This window comes from Pelobates fuscus, chromosome 4 (genome assembly GCF_036172605.1).
Source record: "Pelobates fuscus isolate aPelFus1 chromosome 4, aPelFus1.pri, whole genome shotgun sequence".
In the NCBI taxonomy this organism is placed as follows: domain Eukaryota; kingdom Metazoa; phylum Chordata; class Amphibia; order Anura; family Pelobatidae; genus Pelobates; species Pelobates fuscus.
In genome coordinates, this window is record NC_086320.1 from 4,790,654 (window position 1) to 4,815,971 (window position 25,318).

The 25,318-nt window shown below is 48.2% G+C and overlaps 1 protein-coding gene across 1 annotated transcript in view; it reads left to right on the forward strand.

Annotated features, from left to right (window-relative positions):
- Nucleotides 1-25,318, forward strand: part of LOC134608226 (kinesin-like protein KIFC3) — a 211,384-nt gene that overhangs the window by 53,647 nt on the left and 132,419 nt on the right. The window contains exons 6-9 of the mRNA XM_063450888.1: nt 1,789-1,926; nt 3,551-3,748; nt 8,759-8,932; nt 9,035-9,182. Of these exons, the coding sequence (XP_063306958.1) occupies nt 1,789-1,926; nt 3,551-3,748; nt 8,759-8,932; nt 9,035-9,182 (658 nt within the window). The remainder of the gene's footprint in view (nt 1-1,788; nt 1,927-3,550; nt 3,749-8,758; nt 8,933-9,034; nt 9,183-25,318) is intronic.

Consider the following 25,318-nt stretch of genomic DNA (forward strand, 5'->3'; position numbering starts at 1 on the left):
TACAGTAGAGGGAGGTACAGTAAGTGCAGTAGGTATACAGTGTATGTATATTTTATTTATATAGCACTAACAGGTGTACTCAGCACATTACAGGTTACATTACAGTAGAGGGAGGAACAGTAAGTGCAGTAGGTATACAGTGTATGTATATTATATGTATATAGCACTAACAGGTGTACTCAGCACTTTACAGGTTACATTACAGTAGAGGGAGGTGCAGTAAGTGCAGTAGGTATACAGTGTATGTATATTTTATTTATATAGCGCTAACAGGTGTACTCAGCAATTTACAGGTTACATTACAGTAGAGGGAGGTGCAGTAAGTGCAGTAGGTATACAGTGTATGTATATTATATTTATATAGCGCTAACAGGTGTACTCAGCGCTTTACAGGGTACATTACAGTAGAGGGAGGTACAGTAAGTGCAGTAGGTAAACAGTGTATGTATATTATATTTATATAGCACTAACAGGTGTACTCAGCACATTACAGGTTACATTACAGTAGAGGGAGGTACAGTAAGTGCAGTAGGTATACAGTGTATGTATATTTTATTTATAGAGCACTAACAGGTGCACTCAGCACTTTACAGGTTACATTACAGTAGAGGGAGGTACAGTAAGTGCAGTAGGTATACAGTGTATGTATATTTTATTTATATAGCACTAACAGGTGTACTCAGTACTTTACAGGTTACATTACAGTAGAGGGAGGTACAGTAAGTGCAGTAGGTATACAGTGTATGTATATTTTATTTATATAGCGCTAACAGGTGTACTCAGCACTTTACAGGTTACATTACAGTAGAGGGAGGTACAGTAAGTGCAGTAGGTATACACTGTATGTATATTATATTTATATAGCGCTAACAGGTGTACTCAGCACTTTACAGGTTACATTACAGTAAGTGCAGTAGGTATACAGTGTATATACATATATATTGTATTTATATAGTGCTAACAGGTGTACTCAGCACTTTACAGGTTACATTACAGTAGAGGGAGGTACAGTAAGTGCAGTAGGTATACAGTGTATGTATATTTTATTTATATAGCGCTAACAGGTGTACTCAGCACTTTACAGGTTACATTACAGTAGAGGGAGGTACAGTAAGTGCAGTAGGTATACAGTGTATGTATATTTTATTTATATAGCGCTAACAGGTGTACTCAGCACTTTACAGGTTACATTACAGTAGAGGGAGGTACAGTAAGTGCGGTAGGTATACAGTGTATGTATATTTTATTTATATAGTGCTAACAGGTGTACTCAGCACTTTACAGGTTACATTACAGTAGAGGGAGGTACAGTAAGTGCAGTAGGTATACAGTGTATGTATATTTTATTTATATAGTGCTAACAGGTGTACTCAGCACTTTACAGGTTACATTACAGTAAGTGCAGTAGGTATACAGTGTATGTATATTTTATCTATATAGAGCTAACAGGTGTACTCAGTACTTTACAGGTTACATTACAGTAGAGGGAGGTACAGTCAGTGCAGTAGGTATACAGTGTATGTATATTATATTTATATAGTGCTAACAGGTGTACTCAGCACTTTACAGGTTACATTACAGTAGAGGGAGGTACAGTAAGTGCAGTAGGTATACAGTGTATGTATATTTTATTTATATAGCGCTAACAGGTGTACTCAGCACGTTACAGGTTACATTACAGTAGTGGGAGGTACAGTGAGTGCAGTAGGTATACAGTGCATGTATATTTATATAGTATATTATATATTATATTTATCATCTGTTTCCACACGTGGTTTCCTCCTCCAGGGGGCGACAGACTCTGAGAAACGGCTGCAGTGTCTGACATTGGAGAACCAGTCTCTAAAGCAGAGTCTCAGTGTAACTCAGGGTCTCCTCGAGAAGTTGGCAGCAGTCTCCACTCAGCCCTCCACTCAGTTAGTAAAGGTATCTCATTGCAAGTTTTGGTTATCTCTAGAAATTGTATCCTTCTCCTGATTCACTAAATCGCGCCCACTACTCAGAACCTCTAAATTAGTCGCAGAACCCCCACATTGTTACTGGAACGCTATTATCAATACCAAAATCCCAATTATGTTACCGGATCCCCAGTATCAGTACCAGAACCCCTACATATAGTTACCGGATCCCCAGTATCAGTACCAGAACCCCTACATAGTTACCGGATCCCCAGTATCAGTACCAGAACCCCTACATATAGTTACCGGATCCCCAGTATCAGTACCAGAACCCCTACATTGTTACCGGATCCCCAGTATCAGTACCAGAACCCCTACACATAGTTACCGGATCCCCAGTATCAGTACCAGAACCCCTACATTGTTACCGGATCCCCAGTATCAGTACCAGAGCCCCTACATAGTTACCGGATCCCCAGTATCAGTACCAGAACCCCTACATATAGTTACCAGAACCCCAGTATTAATACCAGAACCCCTACATTGTTACCGGATCCCCAGTATCAGTACCAGAACCCCTACATTGTTACCGGATCCCCAGTATCAGTACCAGAACCCCTACATAGTTACCGGATCCCCAGTATCAGTACCAGAACCCCTACATTGTTACCGGATCCCCAGTATCAGTACCAGAACCCCTACATAGTTACCGGATCCCCAGTATCAGTACCAGAACCCCTACATAGTTACCGGATCCCCAGTATCAGTACCAGAACCCCTACATTGTTACCGGATCCCCAGTATCAGTACCAGAACCCCTACATAGTTACCGGATCCCCAGTATCAGTACCAGAACCCCTACATTGTTACCAGATCCCCAGTATCAGTACCAGAACCCCTACATAGTTACCGGATCCCCAGTATCAGTACCAGAACCCCTACATAGTTACCGGATCCCAAGTATCAGTACCAGAACCCCTACATAGTTACCGGATCCCCAGTATCAGTACCAGAACCCCTACATATAGTTACCGGATCCCCAGTATCAGTACCAGAACCCCTACATAGTTACCGGATCCCCAGTATCAGTACCAGAACCCCTACATATAGTTACCGGATCCCCAGTATTAATACCAGAACCCCTACATTGTTACCGGATCCCCAGTATCAGTACCAGAACCCCTACATTGTTACCGGATCCCCAGTATCAGTACCAGAACCCCTACATAGTTACCGGATCCCCATTATCAGTACCAGAACCCCTACATTGTTACCGGATCCCCAGTATCAGTACCAGAACCCCTACATAGTTACCGGATCCCCAGTATCAGTACCAGAACCCCTACATTGTTACCGGATCCCCAGTATCAGTACCAGAACCCCTATTATGTTACCGGATCCCCAGTATCAGTACCAGAACCCCTACATAGTTACCGGATCCCCAGTATTAGTACCAGAACCCCTACATATAGTTACCGGATCCCCAGTATCAGTACCAGAACCCCTACATAGTTACCGGATCCCCAGTATTAGTACCAGAACCCCTACATTGTTACCGGATCCCCAGTATTAGTACCAGAACCCCTATTATGCTACCGGAACCACATATTTCATTCTGAGCTCTAAATAAAGAATTCTTCTCTTTTTCTTAGGAAAATGAGGATTTACGCAACAAGGTGCTTCACCTGGAGGCCTCGCTGCAGGAAAAGGTGGAGCAGTTGGTGCACAGTAAAGGGCAGGTAGAGACTCTGCAATGGAGGAAAGAGGATGAAATCCAGCAGTTGGATGAAAAGATCCACAGACTGCAACTGTCACTGGAAAACGAGAGGAAGAGACCCCCCGATGTGCAGGTAACAAATGGAGCCCTGTGCTCAAACTCCCACTACTCCTGGACGGCAACAATGACTATAGTACACATCAGCCCCAAGGCATGCAATAAGAACAAAAAAAAGTTAGCCCACGGGGCTGTTCTGAGTGTGAGTTGGGGTGTGGCCAGGGGCGGGGCTGTTCTGAGTTGCGCGTCCCTATAGATACAGGAAGCAGACGGCGTGTCCCTATAGATACAGGAAGCAGACGGCGCGTCCCTATATATACAGGAAGCAGACAGTGTGTCCCTATAGGTGCAGGAAGCAGACAGTGTGTCCCTATAGGTGCAGGAAGCAGACAGCGTGTTCCTATAGATGCAGAAAGCAGGCAGTGTGTTCCTATAGGTGCAGGAAGCAGACAGTGTGTCCCTATAGGTGCAGGAAGCAGACAGTGTGTCCCTATAGGTGCAGGAAGCAGACAGCGTGTCCCTATAGATACAGGAAGCAGACGGCGCGTCCCTATATATACAGGAAGCAGACAGTGTGTCCCTATAGGTGCAGGAAGCAGACAGTGTGTCCCTATAGGTGCAGGAAGCAGACAGCGTGTTCCTATAGATGCAGAAAGCAGCCAGTGTGTTCCTATAGGTGCAGGAAGCAGACAGTGTGTCCCTATAGGTGCAGGAAGCAGACAGTGTGTCCCTATAGGTGCAGGAAGCAGACAGTGTGTTCCTATAGGTGCAGGAAGCAGACAGTGTGTCCCTATAGATGCAGAAAGCAGACAGTGTGTTTCTATAGGTGCAGGAAGCAGACAGTGTGTTCCTATAGGTGCAGGAAGCAGACAGTGTGTTCCTATAGGTGCAGGAAGCAGACAGTGTGTTCCTATAAGTCCAGGAAGCAGACAGCGTGTCCCTACAGATGCAGAAAGCAGACAGTGTGTCCCTATAGATGCAGAAAGCAGACAGTGTGTTTCTATAGGTGCAGGAAGCAGACAGTGTGTTCCTATAGGTGCAGGAAGCAGACAGTGTGTTCCTATAGATGCAGAAAGCAGACAGTGTGTTCCTATAGGTGCAGGAAGCAGACAGTGTGTTCCTATAAGTCCAGGAAGCAGACAGCGTGTCCCTACAGATGCAGAAAGCAGACAGTGTGTCCCTATAGGTGCAGGAAGCAGACAGTGTGTGCAGGAAGCAGGCAGTGTGTTCCTATAGGTGCAGGAAGCAGACAGCGTGTTCCTATAGGTGCAGAAAGCAGACAGCGTGTTCCTATAGGTGCAGGAAACAGACAGTGTGTTCCTATAGGTGCAGGAAGCAGACAGTGTGTTCCTATAGGTGCAGGAAGCAGACAGCGTGTTCCTATAGATGCAGAAAGCAGGCAGTGTGTTCCTATAGGTGCAGGAAGCAGACAGTGTGTCCCTATAGGTGCAGGAAGCAGACAGTGTGTTCCTATAGGTGCAGGAAGCAGACAGCGTGTCCCTATAGATGCAGAAAGCAGACAGTGTTTTTCTATAGGTGCAGGAAGCAGACAGTGTGTTCCTATAGGTGCAGGAAGCAGACAGTGTGTTCCTATAGATGCAGAAAGCAGACAGTGTGTTCCTATAGGTGCAGGAAGCAGACAGTGTGTTCCTATAAGTGCAGGAAGCGGACAGCGTGTTCCTATAGGTGCAGGAAGCAGACAGTGTGTTCCTATAGGTGCAGGAAGCAGACAGCATGTCCCTATAGATACAGGAAGCAGACAGTGTGTCCCTATAGATGCAGGAAGCAGACAGTGTGTTCCTATAGATGCAGGAAGCAGACAGTGTGTTTCTATAGATGCAGGAAGCAGGCAGTGTGTTCCTATAGGTGCAGGAAGCAGACAGCGTGTTCCTATAGGTGCAGAAAGCAGACAGCGTGTTCCTATAGGTGCAGGAAGCAGACAGTGTGTTCCTATAGATGCAGAAAGCAGACAGTGTGTTCCTATAGGTGCAGGAAGCAGACAGTGTGATCCTATAAGTGCAGGAAGCAGACAGCGTGTCCCTACAGATGCAGAAAGCAGACAGTGTGTCCCTATAGGTGCAGGAAGCAGACAGTGTGTTCCTATAGGTGCAGGAAGCAGACAGTGTGTTCCTATAGGTGCAGAAAGCAGACAGCGTGTTCCTATAGGTGCAGGAAGCAGACAGTGTGTTTCTATAGATGCAGGAAGAAGCAGTGTGTTCCTATAGGTGCAGGAAGCAGACAGCGTGTTCATATAGGTGCAGAAAGCAGACAGCGTGTTCCTATAGGTGCAGGAAGCAGACAGCATGTCCCTATAGATACAGGAAGCAGACAGTGTGTCCCTATAGATACAGGAAGCAGGCAGCGTGTTTCTATAGATGCAGGAAGCAGGCATCGTGTTCCTATAGATGCAAAAAGCAGACAGTGTGTTCCTATAGATGCAGAAAGCAGACAGCATGTCCCTATAGATACAGGAAGCAGGCAGCGTGTTTCTATAGATGCAGGAAGCAGGCATCGTGTTCCTATAGATGCAGAAAGCAGGCAGTGTGTTCCTATAGGTGCAGGAAGCAGACAGCGTGTTCCTATAGGTGCAGAAAGCAGACAGCGTGTTCCTATAGGTGCAGGAAGCAGGCAGTGTGTTCCTATAGGTGCAGAAAGCAGACAGCGTGTTCCTATAGATGCAGAAAGCAGGCAGTGTGTTCCTATAGGTGCAGGAAGCAGACAGTGTGTTCCTATAGGTGCAGGAAGCAGACAGCGTGTCCCTATATATGCAGAAAGCAGGCAGTATGTTCCTATAGGTGCAGGAAGCAGACAGCGTGTCCATATAGATACAGGAAGCAGGCAGTGTGTTCCTATAGATTCAGGAAGCAGGCAGCGTGTTCCTATAGGTGCAGGAAGCAGACAGCGCATCCATATAGATACAGGAAGCAGGCAGTGTGTTCCTATAGATACAGGAAGCAGGCAGCGTGTTTCTATAGGTGCAGGAAGTAGACAGTGTGTTCCTATAGATGCAGAAAGCAGACAGCGTGTTCCTATAGATGCAGAAAGCAGGCAGTGTGTTCCTATAGGTGCAGGAAGCAGACAGTGTGTTCCTATAGGTGCAGGAAGCAGACAGCGTGTCCCTATAGATGCAGAAAGCAGACAGTGTGTTTCTATAGGTGCAGGAAGCAGACAGTGTGTTCCTATAGGTGCAGGAAGCAGACAGTGTGTTCCTATAGATGCAGGAAGCAGACAGTGTGTTCCTATAGATGCAGAAAGCAGGCAGTGTGTTCCTATAGATACAGGAAGCAGGCAGCATGTTTCTATAGGTGCAGGAAGCAGACAGTGTGTTTCTATACATGCAGAAAGCAGACAGTGTGTTCCTATAGGTGCAGGAAGCAGACAGTGTGTTCCTATAGATGCAGGAAGCAGACAGTGTGTTCCTATAGATGCAGGAAGCAGACAGTGTGTTCCTATAGATACAGGAAGCAGGCAGCATGTTTCTATAGGTGCAGGAAGCAGACAGTGTGTTTCTATAGATGCAGAAAGCAGACAGTGTGTTCCTATAGGTGCAGGAAGCAGACAGTGTGTTCCTATAGGTGCAGGAAGCAGACAGTGTGTTCCTATAGGTGCAGGAAGCAGGCAGTGTGTTCCTATAGATGCAGAAAGCAGACAGTGTGTTCCTATAGGTGCAGGAAGCAGACAGTGTGTTCCTATAGGTGCAGGAAGCAGACAGTGTGTTCCTATAGGTGCAGGAAGCAGACAGCGCATCCATATAGATACAGGAAGCAGACAGCGTGTTCCTATAGGTGCAGGAAGCAGACAGTGTGTTCCTATAGGTGCAGGAAGCAGACAGTGTGTCCCTATAGGTGCAGGAATCAGACAGTGTGTTCCTATAGATGCAGGAAGCAGACAGTGTGTTCCTATAGGTGCAGGAAGCAGACAGTGTGTTCCTATAGATGCAGAAAGCAGACAGTGTGTTTCTATAGATGCAGGAAGCAGACAGTGTGTTTCTATAGATGCAGAAAGCAGACAGTGTGTTCCTATAGGTGCAGGAAGCAGACAGTGTGTTCCTATAGGTGCAGGAAGCAGACAGTGTGTTCCTATAGGTGCAGGAAGCAGACAGTGTGTTCCTATTGATGCAGAAAGCAGACAGTGTGTTCCTATAGGTGCAGGAAGCAGACAGTGTGTTCCTATAGATACAGGAAGCAGACAGTGTGTTCCTATAGATGCAGAAAGCAGACAGTGTGTTCCTATAGGTGCAGGAAGCAGACAGTGTGTTCCTATTGATGCAGGAAGCAGACAGTGTGTTCCTATAGATACAGGAAGCAGGCAGCGTGTTTCTATAGGTGCAGGAAGCAGACAGTGTGTTTCTATAGATGCAGAAAGCAGACAGTGTGTTCCTATAGGTGCAGGAAGCAGACAGTGTGTTCCTATAGATGCAGAAAGCAGACAGTGTGTTCATATAGGTGCAGGAAGCAGACAGTGTGTTCCTATAGATGCATGAAGCAGACAGTGTGTTCCTATAGGTGCAGGAAGCAGACAGTGTGTTCCTATAGGTGCAGGAAGCAGACAGAGTGTTCCTATAGATGCATGAAGCAGACAGTGTGTTCCTATAGGTGCAGGAAGCAGACAGTGTGTCCCTATAGGTGCAGGAAGCAGACAGTGTGTCCCTATAGGTGCAGGAAGCAGACAGTGTGTTCCTATAGGTGCAGGAAGCAGACAGTGTGTTCCTATAGGTGCAGGAAGCAGACAGTGTGTTCCTATAGATGCAGGAAGCAGACAGTGTGATCCTATAGATGCAGAAAGCAGACAGTGTGTTCCTATAGATGCAGAAAGCAGACAGTGTGTTCCTATAGATACAGGAAGCAGGCAGCGTGTTTCTATAGATACAGGAAGCAGGCAGCGTGTTTCTATAGATGCAGAAAGCAGACAGTGTGTTTCTATAGATGCAGAAAGCATACAGTGTGTTCCTATAGGTGCAGGAAGCAGACATTTAATCCCCTGTGCTTCTGTCCTGTAATGTTGAGGTTTGTTTCCTCGTTCTTCATCTTCATTAGGATCTAGTTGAGCTTTATGTTCAGTCAGCCAGTTATTTTCTTTATTTAAGTATATAACAAAGACCCTGGAAGTGGAATCCCCTACAGTGCTGAGATCTCTGGCAGAAGCAGAAATACGAAACCATCTTCTTCTTGACCAAGTATCCATCCAGGGGGAGAAGTGTCACAGGTTAGAGGGACAGCTCCGAGGATCTGAGGAACTTACCTCCAGCCTAAGAGTTAAGGTACTTCCAGCTATGCAGGTTAAGCCCCTATATTGTTGTGTTGGTGTGCGAATTGTAAATGTCTATAGGTATAAACAAAAGTACTTTGTTGTGACTCTTTAGATCCAGGCCTATGAGACAGAGATTGGCAATCTCAAAACTGAACTGATGCAGGAGATCCACCAGCTGGAGGCTCAGAAGGAAGACGCCATTAGAGAGGCGTCTGAGTGCTCGGACCAGCACCTGAAGGAAGTCCGGGGCCAGTTGTTAGGTGAGGTAGGACGGCAGAATCGGGCCCACTGATGTTCTGCATCGTCATGTTCTGTAAAAAAAACATGGAATTCTTCCAATGGTAGAGAACAAGTATATATCAAAATGCAAGACGACGGCGTGATAGCTTACAGTGAGACAGACTGCAACGTGATATCTTACAGAGAGACAGACTGCAAGGTGATATCTTACAGTGAGACAGACTGCAAGGTGATATCTTACAGTGAGACAGACTGCAAGGTGATATCTTACAGTGAGACAGACTGCAACGTGATATCTTACAGAGAGACAGACTGCAAGGTGATATCTTACAGCAAGACAGACTGCAAGGTGATATCTTACAGAGAGACAGACTGCAAGGTGATATCTTACAGCAAGACAGACTGCAAGGTGATATCTTACAGCAAGACAGACTGCAAGGTGATATCTTACAGAGAGACAGACTGCAAGGTGATATCTTACAGCAAGACAGACTGCAAGGTGATATCTTACAGCAAGACAGACTGCAAGGTGATATCTTACAGTGAGACAGACTGCAAGGTGATATCTTACAGAGAGACAGACTGCAAGGTGATATCTAAGAGAGAGACAGACTGCAAGGTGATATCTTACAGAGAGACAGACTGAAAGGTGATATCTTACAGTGAGAGACTGCAATGTGATATCTTACAGCAAGACAGACTGCAAGGTGATATCTTACAGAGAGACAGACTGCAAGGTGATATCTAAGAGAGAGACAGACTGCAAGGTGATATCTTACAGAGAGACAGACTGCAAGGTGATATCTTACAGTGAGAGACTGCAAAGTAATATTTTACAGAGAGACAGACTGCAAGGTTATATCTTACAGAGAGACAGACTGCAAGGTGATATCTTACAGTGAGACAGACTGTGTTGTGATATCTTACAGAGAGACAGACTGCAAGGTGATTGTGGCAGACCACCTTGCACCCCAATTGGGTACCTAGCTGTCGCCGAGTACCCAAAGCACTCCACAGGACACCATAACCACCGTAGCCCCTTAGCTGCCGTAGCTTGGCTGGGGTCTCACTGTCCCTTCTCACCCTGGACCAAACTCCTGGATCCAGCTCCCAGTGAGAAGATCTCTCCTCCAAGAGAGTATAGCAGATAGAGCTGGTGATATTATAGCAATTCCCCCACACTTGAGACGAGGCTCTATGCTGAGAAGTCATCAGGTTTAATGGGAGCCACACACTGCCTTTTATGTAACTCACCATGCAAGGGGTTTCCTTAATCGCATTCCAGGGGCATTCCCCACTGGACCTGAGAGGACAAGCAAACATTCCACATACTCCTCCCCTGTGCCTGAGAGAGAATTGTAGATTATGCTATCTTTAGTGTACCTATAATCTTAATTTTATTAATAACAGGAGGCGAGTATTTGCTTAAGTCTCTCTTTACTAGAACTCCACAGCAGCACAGAAAAACAACCAATCAGAAAAAAGTTAGATACTATAAAACTCCCCTCCCCATGCATCATTTCCTCTTTCAAGCTGCGACAAAAACAGAACAAAAGGCAGAAAAAATATAATGGGGAAGAAACGATACTAGATACGATGAATACAGCAATGTCCACTGTGGCGAAACCAACCTCGCCACTATGAACTGGAGAAGCCTGGTTGCCCGCCTGCTGCCTTTGGACTATGGCCCTGGGAGATTAGGCCCTTTAAAAAAACGTATTCGGCCCTAACAGAGTGCATGTCACTCATTCTGGCCCTTTTAATACCGTGAGGTCATTCGGTACTTGCCCTGTGTGAGCGGTGATACCCCAGATAGCTATGCCATGGAGCCTATTCATATAATGAAAGACTATGGGAAAGACTTTAGCTCCATGGCAATTGAACTGTGTGAATAGGATCTGAGCGCTATTCGGTAGTTTTGTGCGTTCAGATCCCAGCTATCTGCGGATATGTGAAATGTCTGTGTGTTATGTGTAAAAGGGGACTTTATGTATTTTAAAGTGTTTTACTGTCTTTGTGTCCCCATGTGCATAATGGAGTCTGTCTCTGTCCTGGGAGGTAATTGGATTACTTCTCCATTGTCTCCAGGAGAGAGGGCTCTGTAAAACCGGTCTGAGCCGGAAAGCCATGCTGGCAGGGGGTTTTGAAAGCTACTTTACTAACTTTTAAACCCCTGGTCGGATTCATGCCATTTTTTAATATGTTGTTCCCCTGAATGGATTGATTGTGGATATTTATTTTTATGTGAATGTGATGTATGGTTTTAGAGTTCTGAAAGTTGGGTAGAAAGTATGTTTTAACTGTATGTATAATTGAGTTTCCTCTCAGGATAAGGGGAGGGAATATGTGGGATGTAACTGTGATGTGATTGGTTGTTTTATACCTCCCTGTGGGCGGACCTGTATTTGCAACAACTGTAATAAAAACCAGACTGGGTGTGCCAGGACCTGAGTTCCTGTTTTAACCCTCAAAGTGAACTGTCGTCTCATTATTGGGGGAGGATTTATTGCATGCTGTTCCAGTTTGACTGCTAGGAGTGTAAACCTATTCGTATGGTTTCCTATTCAACTATCTACAGCATTCATATGCTTCTCTGATTCGGTGGTTGTGGTGTCTGCTGCAGTGCTTGAAGTCCTCAGGAAGCGCTAGGAGCATCCATCAACGGAAGGTACCCGGTCGGGGTGCCCGTCGATGCGTTACATTGGTGGCAAGCGGTGGGATGGCGTCCTAGTGCGAGGTAAAGCAGCTCAGAGACACCATTCGTGGATTTACAAATTGAGGGTAATGCTAGTACCCGTACAGCGCCCCTATCTACAAAGGAACCAACGTCGGCAGAGCAAGCATGGGGCCTGGCTACACTCAGGAGCTGTTGGACAGAGAGGTTGCCATGCGGCTGGCTTACTTTGGACCCAACCCATAGTAGAAATACGTGCAGTTCGTGAGGAAAGTAACGGCAGAGTTCCTGCAGCGCCTAGCAGATTTTAACAAAAAGGGAGCTGAAGGTGCCGTCCTTCCTCCACAGCGGCAGAGTGTATCCCAGGGAGCTGAAGGTGCCGTCCTTCCTCCCCAGCGGCAGTGTGTATCCCAGGGAGCTGAAGGTGCCACCCTTCCTCCCCAGCGGCAGTGTGTGTTACAGGGAGCTGAAGGTGCCGTCCTTCCTCCCCAGCGGCAGTATGTATCCCAGGGAGCTGAAGGTGCCGTCCTTCCTCCCCAGCGGCAGTGTGTACCCCAGGGAGCTGAAGGTGCCGTCCTTCCTCCCCAGCGGCAGTGTGTATCCCAGGGAGCTGAAGGTGCCGTCCTTCCTCCCCAGCGGCAGTGTGTATCCCAGGGAGCAGAAGGTGCCGTCCTTCCTCCCCAGCGGCAGTGTGTATCCCAGGGAGCAGAAGGTGCCGTCCTTCCTCCCCAGCGGCAGTGTGTATCCCAGGGAGCTGAAGGGGTCGTCCTTCCTCCCCAGCGGCAGTGTGTGTCCCAGGGAGCTGAAGGTGCCGTCCTTCCTCCCCAGCGGCAGTGTGTGTCCCAGGGAGCTGAAGGTGCCGTCCTTCCTCCCCAGCGGCAGTGTGTGTCCCAGGGAGCTGAAGGTGCCGTCCTTCCTCCCCAGTGGCAGTGTGTATCCCAGGGAGCTGAAGGTGCCGTCCTTCCTCCCCAGCGGCAGTGTGTATCCCAGGGAGCTGAAGGTGCCGTCCTTCCTCCCCAGCGGCAGTGTGTACCCCAGGGAGCTGAAGGTGCCGTCCTTCCTCCCCAGCGGCAGTGTGTATCCCAGGGAGCTGAAGGTGCCGTCCTTCCTCCCCAGCGGCAGTGTGTACCCCAGGGAGCTGAAGGTGCCGTCCTTCCTCCCCAGCGGCAGTGTGTATCCCAGGGAGCTGAAGGTGCCGTCCTTCCTCCCCAGCGGCAGTGTGTGTTACAGGGAGCCAAAGATGCCGTCCTTCCTCCCCAGCGGCAGTGTGTGTTACAGGGAGCAGAAGGTGCCGTCCTTCCTCCCCAGCGGCAGTGTGTGTTACAGGGAGTTGAAGGTGCCGTCCTTCCTCCCCATCGGCAGTATGTGTTACAGGGAGCTGAAGGTGCCGTCCTTCCTCCCCAGCGGCAGTGTGTGTTACAGGGAGCTGAAGGTGCCGTCCTTCCTCCCCATCGGCAGTGTGTGGTACAGGGAGCTGAAGGTGCCGTCCTTCCTCCCCAGCGGCAGTGTGTGTTACAGGGAGCAGAAGGTGCCGTCCTTCCTCCCCAGCGGCAGTGTGTATCCCAGGGAGCTGAAGGTGCCGTCCTTCCTCCCCAGCGGCAGTGTGTGTTACAGGGAGCAGAAGGTGCCGCCCTTCCTCCCCAGCGGCAGTGTGTATCCCAGGGAGCTGAAGGTGCCATCCTTCCTCCCCATCGGCAGTGTGTGTTACAGGGAGCAGAAGGTGCCGTCCTTCCTCCCCAGTGGCAGTGTGTATCCCAGGGAGCTGAAGGTGCGGTCCTTCCTCCCCAGCGGCAGTGTGTATCCCAGGGAGCTGAAGGTGCCGTCCTTCCTCCCCAGTGGCAGTGTGTATCCCAGGGAGCTGAAGGTGTTATCCTTCCTCCCCAGCGGCAGTGTGTGTTACAGGGAGCTGAAGGTGCCGTCCTTCCTCCCCATCGGCAGTATGTGTTACAGGGAGCTGAAGGTGCCGTCCTTCCTCCCCAGCGGCAGTGTGTGTTACAGGGAGCTGAAGGTGCCGTCCTTCCTCCCCATCGGCAGTGTGTGGTACAGGGAGCTGAAGGTGCCGTCCTTCCTCCCCAGCGGCAGTGTGTGTTACAGGGAGCAGAAGGTGCCGTCCTTCCTCCCCAGCGGTAGTGTGTATCCCAGGGAGCTGAAGGTGCCGTCCTTCCTCCCCAGCGGCAGTGTGTGTTACAGGGAGCAGAAGGTGCCGTCCTTCCTCCCCAGCGGCAGTGTGTGTTACAGGGAGCAGAAGGTGCCGTCCTTCCTCCCCAGCGGCAGTGTGTGTTACAGGGAGCTGAAGGTGCCGTCCTTCCTCCCCATCGGCAGTATGTGTTACAGGGAGCTGAAGGTGCCGTCCTTCCTCCCCAGCGGCAGTGTGTGTTACAGGGAGCTGAAGGTGCCGTCCTTCCTCCCCAGCGGCAGTGTGTGTTACAGGGAGCAGAAGGTGGCGTCCTTCCTCCCCAGCGGCAGTGTGTATCCCAGGGAGCTGAAGGTGCCGTCCTTCCTCCCCAGCGGCAGTGTGTGTTACAGGGAGCTGAAGGTGCTGTCCTTCCTCCCCATCGGCAGTATGTGTTACAGGGAGCTGAAGGTGCCGTCCTTCCTCCCCATCGGCAGTGTGTGGTACAGGGAGCTGAAGGTGCCGTCCTTCCTCCCCAGCGGCAGTGTGTGTTACAGGGAGCAGAAGGTGCCGTCCTTCCTCCCCAGCGGCAGTGTGTATCCCAGGGAGCTGAAGGTGCCGTCCTTCCTCCCCAGCGGCAGTGTGTGTTACAGGGAGCAGAAGGTGCCGTCCTTCCTCCCCAGCGGCAGTGTGTGTTACAGGGAGCTGAAGGTGCCGTCCTTCCTCCCCATCGGCAGTATGTGTTACAGGGAGCTGAAGGTGTTGTCCTTCCTCCCCAGCGGCAGTGTGTGTTACAGGGAGCTGAAGGTGCCGTCCTTCCTCCCCAGCGACAGAGTGTGTTACAGGGAGCTGAAGGTGCCACCCTTCCTCCCCAGCGGCAGTGTGTATCCCAGGGAGCTGAAGGTGCCGTCCTTCCTCCCCAGCGGCAGTGTGTATCCCAGGGAGCTGAAGGTGCCATCCTTGCTCCCCAGCGGCAGTGTGTGTTACAGGGAGCTGAAGGTGCCGTCCTTCCTCCCCAGCGGCAGTGTGTACCCCAGGGAGCTGAAGGTGCTGTCCTTCCTCCCCAGCGGCAGTGTGTGTTACAGGGAGCTGAAGGTGCTATCCTTGCTCCCCAGCGGCAGGACAATATATGGAAAGGGGAGACAGTTGGTCCCCCTCTTCACCAGCAGACAAGTATGGAAGGTTTTGGAGATAATTGGCTGGCCGAAGTAAGGCAGCGAGTGGCCCAGTATGGGGATGATGTACCCATGGAGAAACGCCGGGTGATCTGGAACCAGGTCATGGCCGAGCGAAACACAAGGCTGGGCAGAGAATTACAGCTGGTGAAAGAGAGAAAGCGTCAGGGAGAGGAGCTTGTTACCCCCTCTCCCCAGCAGCAGTCTGCGGTTCAGAGAGAGGAGCTTGTTACCCCCTCTCCCCAGCGGCAATCTACAGTTCAGGGAGAGGAGCTGGTTACCTCCTCTCCTCAGCAGAAGCATAACCCACCAAGGGGAGACACTAAGCCCCTCACCAGCGCAGATGGGACCGTGGTCTCTGCGCCCAAGCTACAGGGAGTACGAATGGTCAGCCCTGCTCCCCAGCGGCAGAATATTTTACCGGGAGGGGAGAGTCTCGTTCCCCCTCCCCAGCGGCAGCCTAGCCCACCAAGGGGAGACAGTAAGCCCCACACCAGCGCAGATGGGACCTTGGTCTTTGCGCCCAAGCTACAGGGAGTACAGATGGTCAGCCCTGCTCCCCAGCGGCTGGAAGTGTGTAAGGGAGAGGAGTTTGTTACCCCCACACCCCAGCATCAACCTAACCTACCAAGGGGAGATGTTAAACCCCACAACTGTGCAGATGGGACCGCAGTCTCTGTACCTACACCACTGGGGATGAGGACAATCTGTCCTGTTTCCCAACAGCAAACCAAGGTATTGGAAGGGGAGGCAGTCGGTTTTCCCCTCCAGCAGAGAGAGTGTCAGGGAAAGGAGCCTGCTACCCCCTCTCCCCAGCGGCAGTTTACAGTGCAGAGAGAGGAGCTTGTTACCTCCTCTCCCCAGCGGCAACCTAACCCACCAAGGGGAGATGTTAAACCCCACAACTGTGCAGATGGGACCATAGTCTCTGCACTTGCAGCACAAGGGGTAGGGACGGCCGGTCCTGTTCCCCAGCCACAGAGCCGTGTATCCACAGGGGAGTCAATCGGTCTCCTCCTTCCACAACCAGGCTCAAACCAGGCTACTTCCGTGGTATTGCTGGCACCAGGGCAGAGTACAGCTGGTCTCTGCCCACTCAGCAACCCACCAAGGCAGCCTACCAGTTTCCCGCACAGCCGTGGTGAGGCACCTGGACAAAGTTCTCCTCCACCCAGGTGTAGTAACCAGTTATGGTGGGTGGGCTGTACTGCGTTTTCTGCTTTGTGGGTGGGTTGCTGCACTAACAAGGGCACTGAGATTGGGCCCTTTAAAAAAAACAAAAAACGTATTCGGCCCTAACAGAGTGCATGTCACTCATTCTGGCCCTTTAAATACAGTGGGGTCATTCGGTACTTGCCCTGTGTGAGCGGTGATACCCCAAATAGCTATGCCATGGAGCCTATTCATATAATGAAAGACTATGGGAAAGACTTTAGCTCCATGGCAATTGAACTGTGTGAATAAGATCTGAGCGCTATTCGGTAGTTTTGTGCGCTCAGATCCCAGCTATCTGGGGATATGTGAAATGTCTGTGTGTTATGTGTAAAATGGGACTTTATGTATTTTAAAGTTGTAACGGACCGTTTCAGCATAAAAGGGAATAAAATCAGTTTAGGCGATAATCCCCTTTTTACAGAAAGGCACAGCTACTGCAGAACATCAAAACTCACAAATTGGATATAGGTGAATGCATCAAACTCCCAAACTGTATACCAGGGAATAAGATAACACTCCAAGCTGGAACCTCACGAATAGCTGCTAGCAGACGAACAGGAAAAGCAGACATCAGCTTACACTCCTAGCAATCAATCTCCAACAGCATACAGTGAATCCCCCCAAGAACGAGACAAGGCTCCGTGTTGAAGGTCAAGCAGTGGTCTGAGGTGCTGGGCCACCCAGCCTGGTTTTTATTACATGAGTACACATACAGGCCACACCCAGGGGGAGGCATAAAATAACCAATGACATAGATGTTACATCCCACACATCCCCTCCCCTTAGTGTGACACATAATCCCATTATGCATACAGTTTAAAATATACTTTTACACAACTTTCATAACTTTAAAACCATACATCACATTCACATAAAAATACATATCCACCATCAATCCATTCAGGGGAACAACATATTAAAAAATGTCATGAATCCGACCAGGGGTTCAAAAGTTACTAAAAGTATCTTTTGTCCCTTACTAGCCGCATGGCAAACCAGTTTAGAAAGGTTTTACATAGGCCTCTATCCTGGAGACAAAGAGGAAAGTAATCCAATTATCCAGGGCTAGAAGCAGACTCCATTAACCACATGGTTACAGAAAGACATAAAACACTTTAAAATACAGAAAGTTACTTTTTATCCATAACACACAGACATTTCACATATCCCCAGATAGCTGGGATCTGAGCGCACAAAACTAACGAATAGCGCGCAGATCCTATTCACACAGTACAATTGCCATGGAGCTAAAGTCTTTCCCATAGTCTTTCATTATATGAATAGGCTCCATGGTATAGCTATCTGGGGTATCACATTCCCATAAAGTCTGGTCCATAGTCCAAAGGCAGCAGGCGGGCAACCAGGCTCCTCCAATACAACGTGGCGAGATTGGTTCCGTCACAAAAGTGTTTTACTGTCTTTGTGTCCCCATGTGCATAATGGAGTCTGTATCTGTCCTGGTGTCAGGGTACCTGAGGCCTCTACCTCTAAGGGAGGTAGAGACTTGGTGGTGTATCCGTCCAGGCGAGCGGTTTCCTCCGTTCCTCGCGGTTCATCCAGTCACTTAAACACCGGCCGCGAGGAATCCACGTCCTTTTCTAGCAGGACGCTCAATACGTGACGTCATGACGCTATCACGAGCGATCTGTCACTCAAGTGTCCGATATCCAATCGGTACTTGTCAGAGGCGTGATTTCCATCCAGAGCCAGGGTATTTAAGCTTACTCCTTACTTCAGCTCATTGCCCTGTCGTGGTTCTAGCTTGTCTAGTCACTCTGTGCTCTGGTATTCTAGTTTGCTCTATTGGTTTTGACTCGGCTCGTTGTACTACCCTGCTTCTCTGTTATCCCTTGACCCGGCTTGTCTCTCGCTTATCTGTCTTCTCGTTCCCTCGACCTCGGCTTGTCTCTGACTATTCTTTACTCTCGGTACGTTAGTCCGGCCATTCTAAGGCCCGGTATACGTACCTTTCCACTCTTTGTACTCTGCGTGTTGGATCCCTGTCCCGATCCTGACATTACGACAGGGCCAATGGATCCTGCAGGTACAAACAGTCAGCTTGGTTCTTCGGATCCCAGGTTTGACGCCATGGAACATAGGATGGATCAGATGGCTTTGGCACTACAGGCACTTTTGTCTCGTGCTAGTAATCCACCTGAGGAGACACGTACTCCTTCTATCTCTCCTGCAGTCTCAGGTCTAGAGGTAGCCACTGTAGGTGCTTCTTCCCGTATTACCCCACCAGTACGTTATGGCGGGTCACCGGAGAAGTGTCGTGGCTTTCTAAACCAGATTAGCATCCATTTCGAATTACAACCCCGCTCTTATCCTACAGATAGAGCAAAGGTTGGATTTATTATTACTCTGCTCATTGAAAAAGCTTTGAGATGGGCCAATCCTTTATGGGAGAATGATAATCCACTAGTCTATAATTATAATGCCTTTGTAGCTGCGTTTAGAAGAACTTTTGACCCTCCTGGCAGAAAGGTCAATGCAGCTAGATTAATGTTGCGCCTTAAACAGGACAATCGAACACTTGTGGATTATGCACTAGAGTTCAGATCCTTGGCGGCAGAAGTTAAGTGGAACGAACAGGCTTATATAGATGTGTTTCTGAATGGGTTATCAGATGTAATTCTTGACGAGGTCGCTACTAGAGAACTCCCTGAAAATTTGGAGGATTTAATTTCTTTTATATCTCGTATTGATGAACGCTTAAGAGAGAGGCAGAACACTCGAGATAGGACCCGTAGACCCTCCTTTAAACTAGCGCCTACCTTTCAAATCTCTGAGTTCGAAGACTTACGTATTCCTGAACCTATGCAGATAGGCAGTACTCATCTCACTGAAAGGGAGAGACAGTACAGGAGAAGGGAGGGTTTATGTATGTATTGTGGAGTCAGGGGTCATTTACGCCTAAATTGTCCCAATCGTTCGGGAAACGCTCGCACCTAAGTTCCTCTAGAGGACAGGCCTTGGGTGTTTCTACTTTGTCCTCTATTCACAACTACAAGGAGCTCAGGCTTGTGTTACCCGTTTCTTTAAAGTGGGAGAAGGGAGTAGTTAAGACTATGGCACTAATCGATTCTGGAGCTGCTGAGAGCTTTATAGATCAGGGTTTTGCTGCCAAGCATGCTATTCCATCCCAGTTAAAAGAGACACCTCTGGCTGTCGAGGCCATCGATGGTAGACCGTTACTTGAGCCTGTTATTTTCCATGAGACCATACCGATTAACTTGACTGTTGGCATCCTGCATAAAGAGGATATATCCTTAATGCTCATCTCTTCTCCGTCTATTCCCATAGTCCTGGGGTACTCCTGGCTGAGGAGACACAACCCTATTATTAATTGGGAATCAGGGGAGATAGTTTCGTGGGGAGAGAATTGTCAAGAAAAATGCTTGCGGAAGGTCTTACCTCTTGGATTAACTAATACATCGAATACCTCTGACAATCCTACAGAGACACAAATTCCGCCTCAGTATCTAGATTTAAAGGCAGTATTTGACAAAAAGAAAGCCGATACCTTACCCCCACACAGGTCCTTTGATTGCAAAATTAACCTACTCCCTGGTACCATGCCTCCCAGAGGTCATGTATACCCATTATCTATAAAGGAGAACTCAGTCCTAGAGGAATATATTCACGAGAATTTAGACAAGGGATTCATCAGGAGGTCCTCCTCCCCTGCCGGGGCTGGATTTTTTTTTGTTAAAAAGAAAGATGGTTCTTTGAGACCTTGTATTGATTATCGAGGCTTGAATAAGATAACCATTAAAAATGCCTACCCGATTCCCTTGATCACCGAACTCTTCGATCGTTTGAAGGGCTCTACAATTTTCACCAAGTTAGACCTCAGAGGGGCATATAACTTGGTGAGAATCCAGCAGGGACATGAGTGGATGACGGCATTCAATACTCGATATGGTCACTATGAATATACTGTTATGCCTTTTGGGTTATGCAATGCGCCAGCGGTATTCCAAGATCTGATAAACGAGGTTCTTAGGGAATTTCAGCAAGAGTGCGTCATTGTATACCTAGATGATATACTCATTCATTCTAGTGAGATTGAGATTCATCACAAGCAAGTCAGGAGGGTTTTGCACAAGCTTCTCCAGCATGGCTTGTACTGCAAGTTGGAGAAATGTAGCTTTGATCAAACCCAGGTAACCTTTCTCGGCTATGTGATCTCTGGGGAGGGATTTAAGATGGATCCGGATAAGCTCCAATCCATTCTAGAGTGGCCTTTACCCACAGGTCTTAAAGCCATACAGAGATTTATTGGCTTTTCCAATTATTATAGGCGCTTTATTAAGGGCTATTCTTCCATTATTGCACCTATCACTAACATGACCAAACAGGGGGCTGATACTAAGAATTGGACTACTGAAGCTCTCCTTGCGTTCAAGACTCTCAAGGAGCTTTTCGCTTCCGCTCCAATTTTAGTTCACCCTGACACTTCTCTGCCTTTTTTGCTCGAGGTAGACGCATCAGAGACTGGTTTAGGTGCTGTTCTATCTCAAAGGTTGGGTGTTGATAAACCATTACATCCATGTGGATTTTTCTCTAAAAAATTGACCGGTACTGAAAGCAGGTATGACATTGGTGACAGAGAATTACTAGCGGTTATCAAGGCTTTGAAAGAATGGAGACATTTATTGGAAGGTACATTGCATCCTGTTACCATTCTGACAGACCACAAAAACTTGTCCTATATCGGAGAGGCCAAGCGCCTGTCCTCCAGGCAGGCTCGTTGGTCGTTGTTTCTTACCCATTTCAATTACGTTCTGACTTACAGACCTGGGTCAAAGAATTCTAAAGCCGATGCGCTATCTCGCCAATATGAACCCTCTGCTTCAGTTGAACCACTTTTGTCTTCCATTGTACCCAAATGCAATATTATTGCTAATACCAGTCTCAAAATTCATTCTCCGCTACTTGACCAGATCTTGAAGTCACAACATCTAGCTCCCGGAAACACTCCTGAGGGAAGAAACTTTGTTCCTCCTGAACTTCAACTGGAGCTCTTACAATGTTTTCATGAAAGTAAAATAGCTGGTCATCCTGGTATTCGCAAGACATACTCTCTGATATCCAAGGATTTCTGGTGGCCTTCACTTCGAAAAGATATTGAGGAGTTCGTCGCAGCTTGTGAGACTTGTGCCAAGACTAAACTACCTCATGCATCCCCATGTGGCCTGTTACACCCCTTGGACATTCCTGAGAAACCTTGGTCCTGTTTGTCCATAGACTTTATCGTTGATTTGCCTGCTTCCAAAAGACAGACTGTTATTCTCACGGTGGTGGATAGATTTACTAAGATGGCCCATTTCGTGCCATTACCTAAACTTCCGACTTCTCCTGAATTGGCGGAGATTTTTGCGAGAGAAGTTTTTCGCCTACATGGGATTCCTTCAGAGATTGTTTCTGATAGAGGTTCTCAATTTGTCTCACGTTTCTGGAGATCCTTTTGTTCTCAAATGGGCATCAAATTGAACTTCTCCTCTGCCTATCACCCTCAGTCTAACGGAGCTGCTGAACGTACTAATCAAAAGATCGAACAGTATCTGCGTTGCTTTGTTTCCGAACACCAGGACGATTGGGTCGGTCTGATTCCTTGGGCGGAGTTCGCACACAATAACCTTGTTTGCGATTCAACTCGCTCTAGCCCTTTCTTCATGAACTATGGCTTTCATCCTTCGATTTTTCCTTCGGTTTCCTCTTCTCAGGGGATACCGTCGGTTGATGATCATGTCGCCAACCTGAAGAAATTATGGGATCAGACTCGGCAAATTCTATTACATAGTTCCTCGCTGTTCAAGAAACACGCTGACAAACATAGAAGAGCGGCTCCTGTTTTTGTTCCTGGGGATAGGGTATGGTTGAGTACTAAGAATATTCGCCTAAAAGTTCCATCCATGAAATTTGCTCCTCGCTACATAGGCCCTTACAGGGTTCTCACTCGTATCAATCCGGTTGCGTATCGCCTTGCTCTGCCACCTGCCTTGCGCATTCCTAACTCTTTTCATGTCTCCTTGTTGAAACCCCTCATTTGCAACAAATTCTCCTCTAAGGTCCCCTCGCCTCGTCCTGTTCAGGTGGAGGGTCGGGAGGAGTACGAGGTCAGCTCCATCATTGACTCCAGAATTTCAAGGGGAAAATTGCAATATCTGGTCAACTGGAGGGGATATGGTCCTGAGGAGAGGAGTTGGGTACCTCAGGAGGACGTCCATGCTTCTCGCCTTCGCAGAGCATTTCACCTCCGCTTCCCATCTCGCCCCGGTTCATTCCGCCCGGTGGGCGTATCTGAGAGGGGGGGTACTGTCAGGGTACCTGAGGCCTCTACCTCTAAGGGAGGTAGAGACTTGGTGGTGTATCCGTCCAGGCGAGCGGTTTCCTCCGTTCCTCGCGGTTCATCCAGTCACTTAAACACCGGCCGCGAGGAATCCACGTCCTTTTCTAGCAGGACGCTCAATACGTGACGTCATGACGCTATCACGAGCGATCTGTCACTCAAGTGTCCGATATCCAATCGGTACTTGTCAGAGGCGTGATTTCCATCCAGAGCCAGGGTATTTAAGCTTACTCCTTACTTCAGCTCATTGCCCTGTCGTGGTTCTAGCTTGTCTAGTCACTCTGTGCTCTGGTATTCTAGTTTGCTCTATTGGTTTTGACTCGGCTCGTTGTACTACCCTGCTTCTCTGTTATCCCTTGACCCGGCTTGTCTCTCGCTTATCTGTCTTCTCGTTCCCTCGACCTCGGCTTGTCTCTGACTATTCTTTACTCTCGGTACGTTAGTCCGGCCATTCTAAGGCCCGGTATACGTACCTTTCCACTCTTTGTACTCTGCGTGTTGGATCCCTGTCCCGATCCTGACACCTGGGAGGTAATTGGATTACTTCTCCATTGTCTCCAGCAGAGAGGGCTCTGTAAAACCGGTCTGAGCCGGAAAGCCATGCTGGCAGGGGGTTTTGAAAGCTACTTTACTAACTTTTGAACCCCTGGTCTGATCCATGCCATTTTTTAATATGTTGTTCCCCTGAATAGATTGATTGTGGATATGTATTTTATGTGAATGTGATGTATGGTTTTAGAGTTATGAAAGTTGGGTCGAAAGTATGTTTTAACTGTATGTGTAATTGAGTTTCCTCTCAGGATAAGGGAGGGAATATGTGGGATGTAACTGTGATGTGATTGGTTGTTTTATACCTCCCTGTGGGTGGACCTGTATTTGCAACAACTGTAATAAAAACCAGGCTGGGTGTGCCAGGACCTGAGTTCCTGTTTTAACCCTCAAAGTGAACTGTCGTCTCATTATTGGGGGATGATTTATTGTATGCTGTTCCAGTTTGACTGCTAGGAGTGTAAACCTATTCGTATGGTTTCCTATTCAACTGTCTACAGCATTCAAATGCTTGAGAGCATTCATATGCTTCTCTGATTCGGTGGTTGTGGTGTCTGCTGCAGTGCTTGAAGTCCTCAGGAGCGCTAGGAGCATCCATCAACGGAAGGTACCCGGTCGGGGTGCCAGGCGATCCGTTACATCCACCATCCGAGAAGAACTGTCAAACCAGATAGTGTTGATGGACTGTAAACTGAAACGAGAGAAAAACAGAATCGAACAGGTTGATTATCCAATGAAAAGTACTCTGAATAAACATGTAAGTACCCAATGTAGCAACCAAAATTACCGTAACCTGCATAGATCCCAACCCTACTTATGAAAAAACAGACATAAGAACAGGCGACAGGTAGCAGAGACAACAAGCAGAGTTGCATACGCACCTGATGAACCCAAACTATTAAAATTAAACAAGGGAGGGATAAGAACGGGTGGGAAATACTCGCCTCCTGTCATTAATAAAATTAAGATTATAGGTACACTAAAGCTAGCATAATCTACAATTTTATAACATGACAGGAGGCTTCGTGTTTGCTGTTTTAACGCTCAGTCAACAAATCCAACGCTGTCTGTTTCGCTGGTACCTATTCCGGGAGATATCAGAACAATCCTAAATGGACTTTCCAACTGCGATAAATGACAGTAGATGGATCAATGAAGATGCCAGCTGACGAAGCATCCCAAATATAGAAAAAACACCATCCGCTGATAGATCCATTGTACGTGTTTTTGCGACCTGTTTCCTAGCAGTCGGTCCGTGGGCTGCCAAGCTGATCTAGTAGCCATTTTCCTGTAGTTGTAAAATGTCAAAGGTCATTTGCGGACTTAGGGCCGCGAGAAGGAACTGCCACCATGTCTCAACTCTTGATGTGGCTCCTCCGATTGTGCCAGGGTCATCCGGTGATGTGGCCGTGCAGGTAGATCTCCAATCTCAAGGAATGCGACTAAGTCCACCACCAATTCCATAATAGAACCGAGTAGGATCTTTCGTTCCCTCCTGGCCTACCCGGTGAGCTGTCTCATCCGAGAATAAATTTATTATGCAGGCAAGAATGTGGTCAAACTAGCCGTATCCTAAGTGATTCCAATATTCCAAATGGACTGTGCAATCCTCGGTTGCGATAGAGAAAAGACTCCAAAAGAACTTCCAATCAGGGTCCCAAACTGAACTTGTGTGGCGGAACGCTAGTCGACTCTTCAGGGAACAGTGAATCCCAGAAACACTCAAAGGGATGGGAAACGTAAACCGAGATAAACGTAAACGAGTTGAGATTCCCATCCAGATGTCATCGTCTATGAGTGATAAGATGTACGGATCCAATGGTGTTTGGGACCTGTATAACTCGGAAGAGTCCTCACGTGTTGTAGTGAGAGTGAAATAATCCGATTACCCGTAGTACGATCCTGTTCCATGTCCAACCTGTCAAAATTTGTGTAGGGTTTCCTGGTCTACATGCAACCTATAAGACAGGGTATAAAATAGTGAGACCTCTAGGTCCCTGTACCCCTGACTGTCCGGGCACGTATCTCCCCGAGTAGGCCCTAGGTCAAGAGACCCAGGAATGGGAGTTTGA